This window comes from Bipolaris sorokiniana (assembly GCF_000338995.1).
Source record: "Bipolaris sorokiniana ND90Pr unplaced genomic scaffold COCSAscaffold_11, whole genome shotgun sequence".
Taxonomy (NCBI): Eukaryota; Fungi; Ascomycota; class Dothideomycetes; order Pleosporales; family Pleosporaceae; genus Bipolaris; species Bipolaris sorokiniana.
Genome location: NW_006911905.1, coordinates 542,743 through 557,069, shown reverse-complemented (window position 1 = coordinate 557,069; position 14,327 = coordinate 542,743). Strand labels below are relative to the sequence as shown.

The 14,327-nt window shown below is 51.8% G+C and overlaps 4 protein-coding genes across 4 annotated transcripts; 3 read left to right on the top strand and 1 right to left on the bottom strand.

Moving 5' to 3' along the window:
* The first annotated feature begins 624 nt into the window (after positions 1-624).
* COCSADRAFT_122079 (uncharacterized protein) lies at positions 625-6,781 on the top strand. Its single transcript, XM_007704111.1, has 12 exons — positions 625-829; positions 887-907; positions 978-1,004; positions 1,062-1,439; positions 1,490-3,302; positions 3,367-3,997; positions 4,053-5,104; positions 5,156-5,242; positions 5,299-5,397; positions 5,459-6,006; positions 6,057-6,176; positions 6,226-6,781. Exons 1-12 carry the CDS (start codon positions 785-787, stop codon positions 6,460-6,462), a joined length of 5,058 nt encoding a protein of 1,685 aa, XP_007702301.1. The 5' UTR covers positions 625-784; the 3' UTR covers positions 6,463-6,781.
* Positions 6,782-7,531: 750 nt separating this feature from the next.
* On the top strand, positions 7,532-8,339 carry COCSADRAFT_95707 (uncharacterized protein; the record flags this gene model as incomplete). Its single annotated transcript, XM_007704110.1, has 2 exons — positions 7,532-7,718; positions 7,786-8,339. The coding sequence occupies 2 exons, from the start codon at positions 7,532-7,534 to the stop codon at positions 8,337-8,339; spliced, it is 741 nt and encodes a 246-aa protein (XP_007702300.1).
* Positions 8,340-9,137: 798 nt separating this feature from the next.
* Positions 9,138-9,677, top strand: COCSADRAFT_38743 (uncharacterized protein). Its single transcript, XM_007703914.1, has one exon. It carries the CDS (start codon positions 9,162-9,164, stop codon positions 9,654-9,656), a length of 495 nt encoding a protein of 164 aa, XP_007702104.1. The 5' UTR covers positions 9,138-9,161; the 3' UTR covers positions 9,657-9,677.
* Positions 9,678-10,636: 959 nt separating this feature from the next.
* Positions 10,637-13,191, bottom strand: COCSADRAFT_226020 (uncharacterized protein). Its single transcript, XM_007704109.1, has one exon. The coding sequence runs from the start codon at positions 13,001-13,003 to the stop codon at positions 10,721-10,723; it is 2,283 nt and encodes a 760-aa protein (XP_007702299.1). The 5' UTR covers positions 13,004-13,191; the 3' UTR covers positions 10,637-10,720.
* Positions 13,192-14,327: the final 1,136 nt, after the last annotated feature.

Here is a 14,327-nt window from a genome sequence, read left to right as displayed (position 1 = left end):
GTTTTTCTTTCTCAGCAACTTGTGAGCTGCAAATTCACATATATTAGAATGGTCGGGTTAGGAGTAGTGGGTCGGGATCGACTAGGCAGCCAGGATGCAGGTACCTGGAAATAGCTACTTGCTAGCGCACCATTGGTAACACCTCAGGCAGATATATATTACTATATGACTATGTTGTTGAATGCAACTATGATGTATCTAAGCTTGATAAACTATATACATTCTACATCTGTGCAATTATGTTACTTGGGACCAAAAGTCTACTTTTTTAAGCCACCTTCACTTGGTGAGACTGCGCTGTTATTTGGCTGCGTACCATCGTTAAGCCTGCAGACAATGCCGTGCATATACAACTGCGACCACTGCAATCAGGGCTTATAGTAATTTATGGTGAGTGTGAGTACTGGGAACCATAACTCCCATTCAAATAATTGCGCGTGGATGCCATTCACTTGGTGTTGCTGCCTGGGATGCCGGAAAGCCCAGTTGATGAGTGGGTCGCAAGGCAGACGTCACTGGTAACAGCTATCCCTAGACTTACTTGATTGGGTGCTTACATCATCACGGATAGGGCGATCCAGCGTATGTGGAAACAACACGAGCTCCTTTCTACGAAAAGCATCCCCTACCCCAGCCTCCACCCCGCCTTGAACACCCGTCTCTCATTTCCTATTGCGCGCTTTCGGAGTTGTGCATCTGGGTCTACTTCTTCTCTTTTCTTTCCTATACCCGATTCTTGCGCGCTCTCTCACTGCGGTGAGCTCGGAGCTGGACTGTCGCAAACATGGCCCAGCGCCAAGTTCCATTGCACGTCACACAGCCGACGCTGGTATGTTGTCAATTGAAAGTGTATTTCATGGGACATGCCTAAGCTAACAATTGGCAGCTCACGAACCTGAACATTCTTGTACGTTGTCTTAGCGACAAGTTGGCGGCGGCAGAACCCGCAAGGATCACGAAGCTGACATAGACTACAGCCGGCATCGATATCATGGCAAAACTGTGTATGTGGCTTCTCGACATAACAAAAATCAAATCAAGATTACTTACAAGACATTCAGACACTTGAATCCGACAAGTACGTCTGCGTGCGCCAGGTCAACAACGAAGCCAACGCGCCCGCCGAGACCGTCATCATCGACCTCAAGAATACGAACAATGTCATTCGGAGACCTATTCGCGCGGATAGCGCTATCATGCACTTGACTGAGCCTATCATAGCTCTCAAGGCACAGGGCCGGACACTGCAGCTGTTCAACCTCGAGACCAAGGAGCGCCTGCAAACATACAGCCACCAAGAGGATATTCAGTTTTGGAGGTGGATCAGCCAGACAACTCTTGCGCTTGTCAGCACGAAAGCCGTATATCACTGGGATGTCCTCGACTCGAAGAACGCTGTTGCGCCGCGCAAAATCTTCGACCGACAAGAGCAGCTTGAGGTATGTAGACTCGCCCAGGCATCGCTAATCACATCTAACCCGCTGTGCAGAACAACCAGATCATCAATTACGTGACCAACGATGACGAAAGCTGGTCTTGCTTGGTTGGCATCACCTCTAACCCTGCTGGTGGCATTCGTGGCAACATGCAGCTTTTCTCAAAGGCAAGAAATGTGAGCCAGCCTCTTGAGGGCCACGCGGCTACTTTCGGAACTCTTCGTCTCGATGGTGCATCGACCGACACAAAGATCTTCGCTTTCGCAGTCAAGTCATCTACTGGGGAGGCCAAGATCAACATCGTCGAGGTTGACCACAACGCTGCGAACCCTGCCTTCCCGAAGCGCCTCATTCCAATCCACTGGCCCGCCGAGGGTACTGGCGACTTTCCACTGGGCATCCATATTGCACACAAGTACGGCATTTTAATCGTAATCACGAAGTTTGGTTTCATTCACCTCCACGATCTCGAGACTGGCACCGCTCTTTTCCTGAACAGGATATCGGAGGAAACAGTCTTCACTACCGCTCGTGACGACGAAGGCACTGGTGTAGTTGTCATCAACAAGCGAGGACAGGTGCTTCACACGACTATTCGTGAAGACACCTTGATTCCGTACATCATGGAGAACCCGGCATGCGCTGAGATTGCCTACAAGTTGGCGTCAAAAGGTGGACTTCCAGGTGCAGACCAGCTTTATTCGCAACGATTCGAGACGCTCATGTCACAAGGAAACTACGCGGAGGCAGTCAAGGTCGCTGCCAGCTCACCGCGGGGTTTCCTTCGTACGATGAACACAATCTCCAGACTACGTGCAGTTCCCAGCCAACCTGGTCAGATCACCACGCTTCTGCAGTACTTTGGTCAATTGCTGGACAAGGGCGGTTTGAACAAGGAGGAGACTCTGGAGCTAGCTCGACCTGTGTTTGCGCAGGGCCGTAAACATCTCATCGAAAAGTGGCAAAAGGAGGGCAAGCTACACTGCTCCGAAGAGCTTGGTGATCTCGCTAAACCGCACGACCTGAACCTCGCTTTGGTCATCTATAAGGAAGCAAACGTACCTCAGAAAGTTGTCGCGGCACTCGCAGAGCTTGGCCACTATGACCTCATCCTCCAATATTGCAACAGCGTTGGCTACACACCTGATTACAACGTCCTCCTTCAACACGTTGTACGTGTGAATGGAGAGAAGGGTGCTGAGTTCGCGTCTCAATTGGCAAAGAATGAGGGCGGCCCATTGGTCAGCATTGATCGCGTTGTCGACATCTTCCAATCCCAAGGCATGATCCAGCAGGCTACCGCCTTCCTTCTCGACGTTCTTTCGAATGACTTGCCAGAAGAAGGACACATGCAGACTAAGTTATTGGAGATGAACTTACTCAATGCACCCCAGGTTGCAGATGCTATCTTGGGCAATGAGATGTTTCATCACTATGACAAGCTGCGTATTGCTCAGCTTTGCGAGAATGCTGGCTTGCTCACTCGAGCTTTGGAACACAACGATGACCCTGCAGCTATCAAGCGCATCATTGTCCAAACCGACAAGCTTCCAGAAGAATGGCTTATCAACTACTTCGGACAACTGACTGTAGAGCTATCCCTCGAGTGCCTGGACGCTATGCTTACAACAAATATCCGCCAAAATCTGCAAGCTGTCATTCGCATTGCGCAAAAGTATTCGGACTTGTTGGGTGCCACTCGCATCATCGATCTCTTGGAGAAGCACCGTACGGCGGAAGGCTTGTACTTTTTCCTCGGCTCCATTGTCAATGTCAGCGAGGACCCCGATGTTCACTTCAAGTATATTGAGGCCGCGACTACCATGGGCCAGCTGAACGAAGTTGAGCGCATCTGTCGTGAGAGTAGTAAGTACTCCTTTTCGGAAAATGGTATAATTTCCGCAGAACATGGTACTAACCTTCCTTACAGACTACCTGAATGGTGAAAAAGCCAAGAACTTCTTGAAGGAGGCCAACTTGACCGAACAGTTGCCTCTCATCATTGTCTGCGACCGCTTCAACTTTGTACATGACTTGGTTCTTCACCTTTACAAGAAGCAGCAATTCAAGTCCATCGAGGTCTACGTTCAGCGTGTCAACCCTGCCCGCACCCCAGCGGTTGTCGGCGGCCTCCTCGATGTGGATTGTGATGAGGGCATCATCAAGGGCCTGTTGGCTTCTATTACACCATCGTCTATTCCCATTGACGAGTTGGTCGCCGAGGTCGAGTCGCGCAACCGTCTGAAACTGCTTCTTCCCTTTTTGGAACAAACCTTGGCGAGCGGTAATCAGCAACAAGCAGTATACAATGCGCTGGCAAAGATCTACATTGACAGCAACAACGATCCTGAGAAGTTCCTGAAGGAGAATGATCAGTATGACACTCTAGTTGTCGGAAAGTACTGTGAAAAGCGTGATCCAAACCTCGCGGCGATCTGTTATACCAAGGGTCAGAATGATCTCGAGTTGGTCAACATCACAAACGAGAATGCCATGTACAAAGCTCAAGCCCGTTACCTACTTGAGAGGGCCGACTCGGAAATTTGGGATTACGTACTGAGGTAAGTGCACTTGTTGCTTTACGCTAATAATGGAGTCTGGCTAACTTGCTACCAGTCCTAACAACATTCATCGCCGATCACTTGTTGATCAGGTCATTTCATCAGCGGTACCTTCTTCTACCGACCCAGACAAGGTTTCAGTTGCAGTGAAGGCTTTCATTACTGGTGACATGCCTGCCGAGCTGATTGAACTGCTGGAGAAGATTATCCTTGAGCCTTCAACGTTCAGCGACAACCCTTCCCTCCAGAACTTGTTGATGCTCACAGCTTGCAAGTCTGATCGTGGCAGGGTGATGAACTACATCCAGCAACTTGATCAATACACTCCCGAAGACATTGCACAGCAGTGTATTGAGGTTGGCATGTATGATGAGGCTTTTGAGATTTACAAGAAGCACGAGAACCACGTTGAGGCCGCCAACGTTCTCATTGAGCACATTGTTAGCATCGACCGAGCACAAGAGTACGCCGACCGCGTCGACTTGCCCCAGGTATGGAGCAGAGTTGCGAAGGCACAACTCGATGGTCTCCGTGTTTCAGACTCGATCGAGTCTTACATTCGCGCCGAAGATCCGTCCAACTTTTTGGAAGTCATCGAAATCGCCACCCATGCTGGCAAAGACGAGGACTTGATTAAGTTCTTAAGGATGGCTCGTAAGACCCTCCGTGAAGTTCCCATCGATACAGCACTCGCTTTCTGTTTCGCTCGCACAAACCAGCTGGCGGAGCTGGAGGACTTCCTCCGCGCTACCAACGTTGCCGATGCTGAAGCTTCGGGAGACAAGGCTTACGAGGAGGGCTACCATGAGGCTGCCAAGATCTTCTATACTAGCATCTCCAACTGGGCCAAGCTTGCCACCACTCTCGTTCACCTTGAGGACTACCAGGGTGCGGTTGAATGTGCCAGGAAGGCAAATTCGATCAAGACATGGAAGCAAGTCAACGAGGCCTGCGTGGCAAAGAAGGAGTTCCGGCTTGCCCAGATCTGTGGTCTCAACCTGATTGTTCATGCCGAAGAACTAGCAGACCTCGTCAAGCAGTATGAACGCAATGGCTACTTTGATGAGCTGATCAACCTTCTTGAGGCTGGTCTTGGTTTGGAAAGAGGTAGGCACTCCTGATCAACTTTTCTATGAGACATGTACTAATATACTTCAGCGCACATGGGGATGTATACTGCCCTCGGAGAGTCGCTTGCCAAGTATAAGCCTGAACAGGTCATGGAGACAATCCGTATACACTGGGGTATGTGTAGCTATCCAGTCCCACTATCGAATACATCTAACTTGGTAACCACTTAGGCCGTATCAACATTCCCAAGATGATCCGTGCGGTGGAGGAGGCTCACCTCTGGCCCGAACTCGTGTTTTTGTATGTCCATTATGACGAATGGGATAACGGTATGACACACCCACCCTGCATTCTGCACCTGCAAACATGTTCAATACTGACCTCTCGAAGCGGCATTGGCCATGATGGAAAGAGCAGAGGATGCCTGGGAGCATCAAGCTTTTAAAGACACGATTGTCAAAGCCAGCAACGTCGAGATCTACTACCGGGCGCTAGGATTCTACCTGGAGCAACACCCCACTTTGCTGACCGACCTCCTACAAGCGCTTACTCCTCGAATCGACGTCAACCGCGTAGTCCGGATGTTTACCAAGTCTGACAACATTCCTCTGATCAAGCCTTTCCTTCTCAACGTTCAGTCACAAAACAAGCGTGAGGTGAATAACGCCCTGCACGAGCTTCTCATTGAGGAGGAAGACTACAAGACACTTCGCGATTCAGTCAACAACTACAACAACTACGACCCTGTCGATCTTGCACAGCGTCTGGAGAAGCACGATCTGGTATTTTTCCGTCAGATTGCGGCCGACATCTATCGCAAGAACAAGCGGTGGGAGAAGTCCATTGCACTGTCTAAACAGGACAAACTCTTCAAAGACGCTATCGAAACCGCCGCAACATCTGGCAAGTCAGAGGTTGTCGAGGATCTGCTTCGCTACGTAAGTCGATCTATGATGTTATTAAAGTATATTGCTAATTACTTGTATAGTTTGTCGACATTGGCAGCCGCGAATGCTATGTCGGTATGCTCTATGCCTGTTACGATCTTCTTCGACCAGACGTCATCCTTGAGATGTCGTGGCGCAATGGTCTTCATGACTTTACCATGGTATGTATCAGTCATTTGGTATTACATTACATATACTAACGTCTCGTAGCCATACATGATCAACCTCATCGCCCAACAGACAGCGACTCTTGAGGCGCTGAAGAAGGACAACGAAGAACGCAAGGTTCGTGAAGCTTCGCAGCAGAAGAAGGAGGAGGACACGCCAATCTTGGGTTCGCGTCTTATGCTCACGCAGGGCCCTATGGGTTCAGCTCCGTCTCCAGGTCCTTATGGACAGACGAACGGCATTGCGCCACAGCCCACTGGAGGCTTCCGACCTTTCTAAGAACATGTAGCATGGCAGATATGATTTCTTTGGAATGCAGGAATGGCCAGGGTCAACTTCGACTTATGTATTGTCATTCGGTGGGGCGTGCAAAAGCTAGCAATGGGTGCACCCATTCAAGCAGTATGGATGTATTTTAATGCAGATGACTATATGGTTCTATGATATGTATTGTTATGGACAGTGCTGATGCAATGCATGTATTGAGTGAGTGAGTGGGGATATCTCGAGACAGAAGATTCTCGCTGCTGATAGATATGCAATTACGGATATTCTTGTTTTGTCTTCTCAGATAGAATATACCCTAACTTTGTCTACGTCTCCCATGATGCTTTTGCTCTAGACAGGGCATATGGCTATGCAATTGTTATTCCTGATTTCTATTTCACCAAACATTCGGTTTACATGTCGACCGATATGTCTGGAATATCAGTAGTTACCCACATTTTTTGTTTGACAAACGTCTCTTGATGTTGTCAAACGATACGAGATCTAATGGTATGGAACACAAAACTCGCCAGTAGCTTCATACAAACCTCGTGAGAAAATAACTCATCAATTAGAGGGTTCCGCCTTAATCCGACTGCATGTCTGCAATGGTCATTAATGCATCGGATATATTTGCGATGCACTAAGCTGCCGATGCAGTGGGAGGGATTTGTTGCAAGGTATCATTTTCCAACCACAACCTAATCGTAAACCTAGACAATCTATTTTTTTTCCTAAAATTCAAACCATCAGGCCGGCCCCTGTCATGTTTCTGCAATATTCACAATGATTTGCTCGCTATTGCTAAGCGACACGCCACCCCCTGGAATTATTAAGCACTAGATACAGTTAGTATGTTAGGCGACCACTGGCAGTTGCTGATGCATCATCACCAATGCAAGGCACAACAACGTTGTGACTCGTAGGACGGAGACCGGATGGAAGCCAGCCGGAGTGTAGTACTATTTTCTTTTCACAAATATAAAGAGAGCGTTAGACATGATATAGTTCAGTCTTTCCCCGGATTTCCAGTATTCTCATTGCATATCTGCCACTCCATCGCATTACTTTAATATTCACCATGCGTTCTTATAATTACATGACACTGTTTGCAGGCGCTGTTCTCGCGCAAGAATCTGCCACAGTCATAAACTTCTTCCAGTTCGACAGCACACTCACTGTACTGGGCTCAGACGCAAAGGCAACTACATTCCAAAACTCCTGTCCCTCAGACGCCGCCGGTATCTCTGCAGTACCATCCGACTTGCGTATGTTAGAAGTTCAATTCCTCAAATTGGGACTATATTCTGAACCCACTACCAGTCCCAACCCCAGACGATGCGTCGGCTACCCCAGCACCGACACCCGCACCTCGCATGCGCCGACAAGCCAGTGCTTCCGATGACGACTACTCCTTCTGCGAGCCCTACACAATCATCCAAGGTCCAGAGACTTACGAATTCCATCTCACCGACCCCGTCCCCGGCGCATGGACCGTCGATATGAAATGCAGCTGGAAGGGTGAAATGACAAAGGCAGATTTGACATGCGACGTTACTCAAAGCGGGCATATTCCTGACCAGAGCGCTCAACTAGCGACTACGAGTGTGCTGCCTCAGAGCGAAATCCAGGGTATGGAGGCATACCAGGTGGTGAGCCTGGTGAGCGCAAGTGGTGCGGCTTCGCCTGCTTCGGCTTCGGCTTCAGCGACACCTACACCTACAGGTACACCTACACGTAGCCCGTCGGGTGGTGGTGCAAACGCGCCAGCGAGTTCGGGATCTAATGCTGCGTCGACGCCAAATCAAGCTGCTGGGCCCCTGCCTACGGGCGCTATAAAGGTTGTTGGAGGTGCTGTTGGTGTCTTTGCTGTAGCAATGGCTCTGTAAGTGAGGTATGGTTTTTGACCAAAGTATGTGTTAGCCATTGATCTTGTATACCCATATAAATGTAATTTCCATCCCTAAACTTACATTCATCTCTTCAGAAATCTCTGATTACAGTCTCTCAGTTTGTCATTGTCATGCCGCGGTTTGCTTCAGTTAACAGTGAATGCGTATCCTACGCTTTATACTGCCACGTGGTGACGCGGGGTTTCTGCCTTTACCTTGGAGTTTTCACCTTCACCTGGAGTTGCTCTCATGGTGTCGCGCGCTTCCGTTTGCTTCAGATTTCGCAGCGAGCGGTTCTCTGTCCCCTATATAAGACTTGCGGTTTGTCCGACCTTTTTAACCGTCTGCACCACCAGTTGAGAGTGGTACACTTCGATCTCGACAACAAACAGCCATGGCAGTCCTAAGCACTGGGGTGCTATGGGCAATCCCAGCCAGATGGAAGTTGCGACCCTTGATCTTCAGGCGCCGTGCATCCGCACCAGCCGAGTTATCGACAGAGACTCAGCCCGCAGGTCAAGAAAACACCGTGGTAGGTAAATCCCCGTCAGCATTATGCAAACTTCCCCCTGCCCCTTCTCTACAAAACCAAAGCCTCCTCAGCGAGATTGCCACGACACCTGGCGTACCCTCGCGCAAAAGCACACCAAAGACCTCGCTGAGGCAAACAAAAGGCTCAAAGACCGCGAGGACATCATTTCAGAGCTCAAAAAAGGCAACGGCTCACTCAAAAACCAACGTGACACCTCCGAAGCCCGAAACGCAGACCTCGCCTCTTGCCTCAATGAAGTCACCACGAACCTCGACAAGGCAAACAAAATGCTCGACGAAGCAACCACTAAACGCGACCGTCTGGCCTCCCAACTCCATGAAGCCAAAGCAAACATGACCAAACTCCGGCGCAGCGACCGCACCAAAGAAAAAACCCAACAGCAAAACATCCACCTCAAAGCCCTCTTGCACCGCCAATCCGTCAAATACAACACCACAAAATACAGCACCGCTGCCACCTTCCGCGGCGTCACCGCTGCTCTCAACCAGAATATCCTGCAATCCGCACTTTCGGCAGCCATCGAGCGCATCGACGAGCTTGAGGCGCGTGGGCAGGCGCTGCTTGATGCGCTGCTTGATGCGCTGGAGGAGCAGGGTACGAGTAGCGAGGAAGAGGAGGGAGAGGGAGAGGGAGAGGAAGAGTATGATGATAGCGAGGCGGTGGCGAAGTTGCTCAAGGCGCAGGTAAAGCTGGATGGGGTGTTGAGGGATAAGGGGTTTACGCTAGAGAGGCGGACGTGGCGGCATTTACTGAGAGACTAAATCTCGCGATGCCGGGTTTATGTGCTCGGTATTGTTTTTTTAGAGAGAGGAGAAAGAGATGAATGGAGAGGGCTGAGCGAAGTGCCGCACAACATTGCCCCTTTGGTTGGGGAGTACTTTGTTTATACGAACCCCGCTTTCATTCGACAAAAAAAAGTTCGAGATTCTAGGACTTTTCGCTCCCCCCCTCCCCCTCTCTCGTTTCGGGGTATGCAGCATGGCAGTTGGTGGAAAGGACTCGGTAATTGTCCCCTCGAACGCGAGTTGGCGGAGTTGGATGAAGTGCTGGAATTCCAATCATGTGGACCGTGGGGCGGGCAATGTGAGATATTCGTATCTACGACATGCACGCCGGCATTTCCTTGGGCCTTGGTTTCTGTAGTTTGCAATACACCATGACCTTTTTTTTATGATTCAGAAAGTAAGAAAAGTGATCAAGACGTTTTTGAATTATCGATCTAGTTCAGTTCTAGTCATGTAACAAACCCCCCACATGACTTTTGGAAAACCTACCTACCGACTTTGCATATATGTGGAATTGTAACAAAAAAAACGAAAAAAAGGATAAGAAAGGGACAGGGGAGATTTGAAAGGAAGTTAATTAGAATCTCGAACATTTTTTTTAAATGTGACAAACAAATAATCTACTTGACGATATATGTTGATAGAATCGAGATCTTGTTTTATTTGCCCCCAGTGGAAAATTGGAAGCAAATGCAGGATAAGTGTTGCAAAGTGGAATGGTCTCTCCGTATACGGCTACTACTACGAATGGGTATATACAAGACGGAAGATGCGAGAGGAAAGGGGAAAGGGGGCGAACATTTTTTAAACATGGTTAAGATAGGTGTGTTGAAAAGCCAGTCTCTGGAACCGTTCAAGTGGGCGTGTAAATAAGGACAGATGTGTAAACATACAAAAACGGTAGAATAAGCGGAGACCAATGCCGCGACTTGAAAATTACAATCATCCTAGTAGGCAATACATGGAGCAAGGGGAGGGTCAAGGGGGGGTATCTCTTGCGCATACGCGCTCATTCGTATGTGGTTGGTGCTACAGCCAGCTCAGTTTGGCCCTGTAGACTGCGGTCCGTGTACATGGGGATCGCCAGGTATGTTTGGCACGCCTGATACGCCATCGCCGAGCAGACTGCTCATATCGTGCCAATTCCAGTCGTTCATATTGTTGATGGTAAAGTCCATAAAGTGCATTTGCGTATTTCGATCATATCGGCCAGTGGGATGAATGGCCGGACCAACGTACGGTTGTTCTGGGTAGCCGCGGCTCTGCATGTCATCTGCAAACATGTATGAGCCAGCCGCAGGGGGCGATTGGTGGTACATGTGCGGCACGGTAGGTGGCTGCGTCAATGGCTGAGCTGGGAGTACGGGTTGCGGTAGAGGCTCGTGAGATTCTGTTTTTGGTTCGGAGATGTGGATGGGCGAAGCTAGCGAGTCGGCCATGGAATGCAGTTCCGGGACGAGGGAGGCAAATTTCTCCAGTGTGCCAGGCATGTACGGATTCCGGCGGTGCCGCTGAGCGAGGTCGGCAAGCTGGGAGAGGAGGATGCGGGATTCAGACATGTCAGTGCCCTCAAGCTTGTTTAGACAAACCAGGTCGAGAACTAGTGCAGAGCTTGAAGCTAGCATGTACCAAATATCGAATGAGATGACGGAATCAAATAGTCCAAGATGATCGGACTTGAGCAGCAACTGGGCCAGGTCGCGGCCGGATTCCGAACAGGCGTCAGCCATTGCTATTAGAGCTGGATTAGTCGAGTCGGTGCCGGTATTGAACAGTGTAGAAGCGCGAGCAAGGAGTGCTGAGCGACACAAAACAATCATGGTGTAGTGATGAAGACTGTGCATCATGAGCAGATTCCGTCGGCCGGCGGGCGGGGTAGCGTCAATGGCTTCTGGCTGCAAATGTTGTGGGAGCGTCTCCTTCCATCGGCCCAGGTCGCGCAGGGCAGATGCGGCGGGGGACAAGGGTCCGACGTACGACTCGTCGCTGGCGTTTGGTTTGAGTGTCCTGGGTGCGCGACATACAGTGCCCAACAGCGCCGTCAGACGACAATAGGCGGCCAGGATGCCAGGAGAGCCGTTTATGATCTTGTCACTGGGGCAGCGGAGCTTCACGCCAGCGGTTTCAATAGCGCTGGGGCGGTCGTAGGAGGATACCTGTATGTTCTCAAAGCCATACAGGACCCACCACAGCATGCGGCGCGTCTCTCTGGCTAGGGGCGTGCTGCCGGCGCTCATGCTGTCCTGGTGTAGGCCAATGGCGTGGGCTATGCGGATGGCGGCGCCTGTCAGGTTCCAGCAGGCGTCGCGGTGGTTGGTGTTGTGCAGGTGCAAGGCAGCGAGGATTAGGGCCTGGACAGCTGTGACGCTCGAGGTGAAGATGACGCCCGGGAGCAGCTTCTGGACGCGGTGCCACCATAACCGCTCCTGGTCCTCGGGAAAGGGGACGCGAGCAACACGGCGGGCGAGCAGCAACATGCAGGTGAAGGTGCACAGCCAGGCGGGGTCTGCATTGCGGGGGTCTGCGAGCCAGGCATCGTAGGCCTCACGGAAGCAAGGCTCGTGCAGGATGGGAACATCTGGGTGGATGCGGTCGAAGAAGGTGCGGATGAGCAGCTCGAGAGTCGGGCGCTGATTCGGGGCGAGCTGGGCAGCGACAGTGGTAGTGGCAGTGGTGGGGTCGAGGGAGCCGGGCGGGTTAGACAAGGCGTGGTGGTGTTGGTGGTGGTTTTGGCGGTGGTTTTGGTGGTGATGGTGGAGATGGTCGGTGGCATCTGGTGATGTCGAGGCGGCATTCTTGCCAAAAAGGACAAACTCGCGAAGAGGCCCGCGGCCGACCAGCGTGCGCAGCTTGAGGTGGAAGGCAAAAGAGCTAGCGGGCCCAATGTACTGCACCTGGCCCTGCTGGTCCGGCAGCAGCGAGACGGTGTCGTCGCCGTCCGGGTCGGCAGCGTTGTCGTGGTCGGCATCGCCCTGGGCTTGGATGGACTCTGGTAGGGGGATGCCGTGCGAGGTGGCGAGTTGGCGTAGGGCATCGGTGCTGGAGACATCGGCCTCTGGCAGCAGGCCCTTGACGAGGGCCTCGAGCAGCGCCAGGCGGGTCCCGAGGCCCTCGACACTGCCATACAGGCGCTTCTTGCGAGGCTGCGTGGTAAGACATTCAATGTTGTGTACCATGCAGTACCGGCACGCGTCCTGGCCAGGCTCCTTGCGGCATTTCTGCTTGCGCGACTTGCACTTGTCGCAGCTGGTCTCGGTGCGCTTGCGTTTGTCGAGCGGGACTCGGCGCGAGTTTGTTGTCGGCGCGGGCGTCGAGGAGGACATGGGGGCGGGATTCACGACGCAGGGAGAAGAAGAAGCATGGTGGTCGTGTGCACGTCTCGACCACGCTGCCCGCTCGTCCAAAACTGCCGCTGCCAGTGCGAGATGCGAAAGCGATTGCGCCGAACTTTTCAATCGTAGTGCAGGGACTCGGTGTCGCGGCCAGCCCGCTATGGTGCGTCTTCCCGGTCCGTCGGGAACTTGCCCACTAACAGTACCACCACCACCACTACCCGTACTACTACTACTATTACTACCACCACCAACACCACCACCACCGCTACCTCCTCCTCCACAACCACCACTGCCGCCTTCTCCACCATCGTCTCCTTGCCCGTGGGCCCTGCTGCCCCGCCGCCGCCGCCGCCGCCTCCGCCGCCTGTCACTGTGCGCTCTGCCGCCCCGCCCTGCTGCATTGCCTCACATCGCCGATGCATGTGTGAATTGTGTCAACACACGTCGATAGCCATTGGCACGCCAGCTCACACTCAGTCTGCGTGCGGCTCGAAGGCATGCTTTGGGCCTGGTTGCGCCACCGTTTGATGATGCGGGGAACTCGGATGTCAACCGACAACGAGTGCTGCCAGCCTACTACAGTCCTACTACGCCCGCCGTATGTCCATAGTAGTTACACACTAACCCTCATGTCGCACATGACTCGGCCCTACTCTCCTGCACGATCGATTGCGCCCCCCATGACTCGGCCTATCGCCGCTGCATCCCTTCTTCCCCCCCCCCCAAATCACTTCTGCATACGTCCACCTACTCTACCCAGATGTTCCCGTTGCGAGGCACATGCCGCCATCCCCCACTAGGCCTAGCTGCGGCATTTTCCATTTACCATCACCACCACCGTCGCTATTCTTACCCTTGTGGGCAACACCACTCGCCGACCTTAATTTCTGTCAGCCTGCATCATCCTACTACACACCTGCCACCTTCTAGAGCACGCCGAACCTCCCTCACCCAGCCATAAGTTAAAAAAAAAAAGAAAAGAAAAAGAAAAGGAGACGTATAGCCTCTACTGGCCGTGTTTCGGACCACAAAGTGTGTGCCAACAACACGACAGAACCCTTTTTGCCCCCTTCCACCTGCATCCTCTGTGCTGTCCACCACCGCTCTACGTTTTGCTAGTGCCACTTCAAGCACCTGCAGCTACCCTACCAGCTGGTTTCAAAGCCCCAAACAGCAGGGTCCGACCACTGCCACTAGCCGACGCCAGTTTCAAGTCATCGGTAGGCCTTAAAATCCATGTACCGTATCAATGGCTACACTGCACGGTACTTCGGGGATCATTTGTCTACAGATCGCCGGCTGGTCTAGAGTC